The 3012-nt window shown below is 43.9% G+C and overlaps 1 protein-coding gene across 1 annotated transcript; it reads right to left on the reverse strand.

Moving 5' to 3' along the window:
- Positions 1–240: 240 nt before the first annotated feature.
- LOC149189839 (uncharacterized) lies at positions 241–1122 on the reverse strand. The gene has a single exon (XM_089410358.1). The coding sequence runs from the start codon at positions 1120–1122 to the stop codon at positions 241–243; it is 882 nt and encodes a 293-aa protein (XP_089266484.1).
- Positions 1123–3012: the final 1890 nt, after the last annotated feature.

Raw genomic sequence — 3012 nt, forward strand, 5'->3', positions numbered from 1 at the left:
TTTGGTAACTTCTTTGATGGCCTCCTCTCTGTTGATTCCTGGTTCTTGCACTATACTTCTGAAGTGAGCCGATAGGGCTTCTGATATCTCGTTGTGATTTCTGAGGATTTCTCCCTCACTGTTTTTTAATTCTAGGATTTTGTTGGCACTTCTGTAGTCCATGGCTGATCTATGGAAGAACTTAGTATTTTGCTCCCCTTCCTTCAGCCAAAGGATTCTTGATTTCTGCTTCCATAGCGATTATTCCTGCTTGCATCTATTGTGCCATTGTTGAGTAAGCTCTTTTTCTTGTTCATAGGTCTCTTCCCTTCTGCATCCTGCTGCACCGTCTTTGTGAATTTGTTCCAGCTTGTTTTCGATGATAGTTTTCTCCTGAAAGATATTTCTGAAAACTACTCTGTTCCAGTCCTTTAACCTCATTTTGATGTTTTTTAATTTTTTTTGAAGATTGAACATTTTGGATCCTTCTACATCTAGTGGTTCTGACCACCATTTTTCCACCATTGAAAGGAAATTGGGGTGTTCTATCCAGAATTTTTCGAACCTGAAGGGTTTGTTCCTGGGGGTGCCCTGAAGCTCCACAGCAAGTGAGATCGGCCAGTGGTCCGAACCACCACTAGGGAGGATGTTCGACTCCACTACCGTTCCATCTAGCATTATGCTTTCCGAGACTAAGAAACGATCCAGTCTGGATGATATTAGCCTTTCACCCCCCCTTCTGTTGTTCCAAGTAAATTTACCACTCTTAGGGTAAACATCTATCATTCTTGCACTATCAATGAAATTTATGAAAGCCTCCGCGTCCCTGTTTAGTTTTCTGAGGCCTCCCTTTTTCTCCAGGAGGGAGGTTATCATGTTGAAATCTCCCCCCAATATATATTTAGCATCAGGGTGTCTGTCTATAAAATTGGAAAAAGACGCTAGGAAATTAATCTTGTCTTCTGACTTCTGGGGACTATAAACATTGATGCATAAAAAAGATATAGAATTACCTGTAAGTTGCAGTTCCAGAGCTAAGTAGTTTTTGCTTGCTTCAGCTGTTAGAACCTGGTACTTCCTTGTGTCCCAGAACGTGGCTAAGCCTCCTTCTCGCCCTTGGCTTTCTATCTCTAGGACCTCCATATGTCTACCTAGCTTAACTCGTAGGCTATCTATGATAACTTTATTACATTTGGTTTCTTGAAGAAACATTATGTTCGGGTTGTACTTCTGCATCTGCCTCTTTAGAATCCTCTGTTTAGCCTGGCTGTTGATCCCCCTTGCGTTCCATGATACTATCTTCATATTTAAACAGGTATTTGGAAGGACGGGTAATCACTTAGCTGTCTGATCTTACCTGTGTTGTACAATATCTCACCAAGCTCCTGCAGATGTTCTCTGCTTGTCTTGCGACCTCTGCGGCGTTTGTGCCTCGAGCCAGAGGCTCTTCCCAGGATTGCTTTATAGTTTGGGTTGTTTCCTTTGAAGATGCCTAACTTCTTTTTCTGTTTCTCTATTTCTGCATTCTGTCGTGCAATGAAGAGGTCATTGACCTTCCTGATTTCTTCCTCCGGTAATGCCTCAATCCCTTTGGCTTTCCAGCTTTCTACAATCGCCGTGAGGTCCATTCCTTCCATGGCTAGGGTTTCTTCCAGCTCCCGGTCTAGGTCTTCACTTCCCGCTTCACTTGTTAACATCTCTGTTTCTTCTTCTGTTTCTGCTATTCTGTCCTGCATATGGATTTCACCATTTGAATCTCCTTCCGTAGTTCCTTTCCTTGTCGGTTCCTCCTGTTCTTCTTGCCCTGCCACCACATGAGGTGTGTTTTGCTTTTCCTCCGAGTCAGTCTCAAGATCTAGGATCTCAAAGGGGTTACTGAAGTGATTTCTTTCTGTGCTACCTTTATTAATCCTTCTTCTGTTGGCGCGCTGCCTGCTCTTTGGTTTTGTGAAGTTGTTCTTGTCTTTGTGGTTCTGTATTTTCTCGTCTTCTGCCTCCTTTTTGTTCAGTGGACAATCCCTTATCAGATGCCCATGCTCGTGGCATTTCCTGCATCTGAAAGGTATTTGCTCATAGTCTAATGCCTGAAAGTATTCCTCATCCCTATACTCGAGCCATAACCCTTCATGTAGAGCGCCGGATACATCCAGTTCTACACATATTCTAGCGTAGGAGGTATATCTTTTCTGCATGGTTGCCTCCGATGCTTTAACAAAGGTTCCCAGCTTATCACCTATTTGCTTTAAGGCATTCAATCCCCAATAGTCTATTGGGAGAGAGAAGAGTCTGATCCAGACCGGCACCTGAGTGAAAGACTCCTTTTCCAGGACAAAGTTTGGCTTCCAAGGTCTCATGTACAAGCCTGCTGCTGCTAGAAAATAAGGGCCACCTTCAAATACTCTATCTTTGTCTTCTAGACTTGTAAAGACTACTGTGAAAAATCCTTTAGCTCCCAGGTGCAACTGTACATCTCCTTTTGGCTTCCACTGCTGTCTTATCCATTGGCACAGAGTCCTTTCAGACGGCCAAATTCCCATAAACTTACAGATGATGGCATGTTCAGCCATGTGCTCCCTATAGGCCTGGATTTCAGGGTCAGTGATTGTCACCCGTAGGTTGTCTTTTTTCTTAGGCTTGCAGGCATTACTAGTCATAGGGGTTCTGTTGGGACGCGCACTGGATTCCCCTTCCTTCTCCGGCTGAGCCTCGCTGTTGTTAGCTGGCTCTTTGTCTTCTCTTGGTCGTTCCTCCTCATTTTCTGAGGGTGGGAACTTCGCGACCGTCTTGTCTTTTGTATCTATTTGGTTTTGCTTCTCTGTAGTTTTGACTTCTCAGGTATTTTCTGTCTTGTCAGGCATGATTGGTGTATTTTCCTTGTTTTTTCTGCTGTTCTGCAACTTGCTGTTCATTCCCTCTATTCTGACTCCTTCTTTCATTTTCTGTAGCTGTTTCTGCATGACAATCTGCTTAAAAGTTGGGGTCTCACTGGACCCCTCTGCTCCCATCCAGTCCGACAGCAATTGCCCCTTTCGA

This window comes from Pinus tabuliformis, chromosome 3_1 (genome assembly GCF_031772625.1).
Source record: "Pinus tabuliformis cultivar Carrire ecotype Pingquan chromosome 3_1, CPIR1, whole genome shotgun sequence".
Lineage (NCBI taxonomy): Eukaryota > Viridiplantae > Streptophyta > Pinopsida > Pinales > Pinaceae > Pinus > Pinus tabuliformis.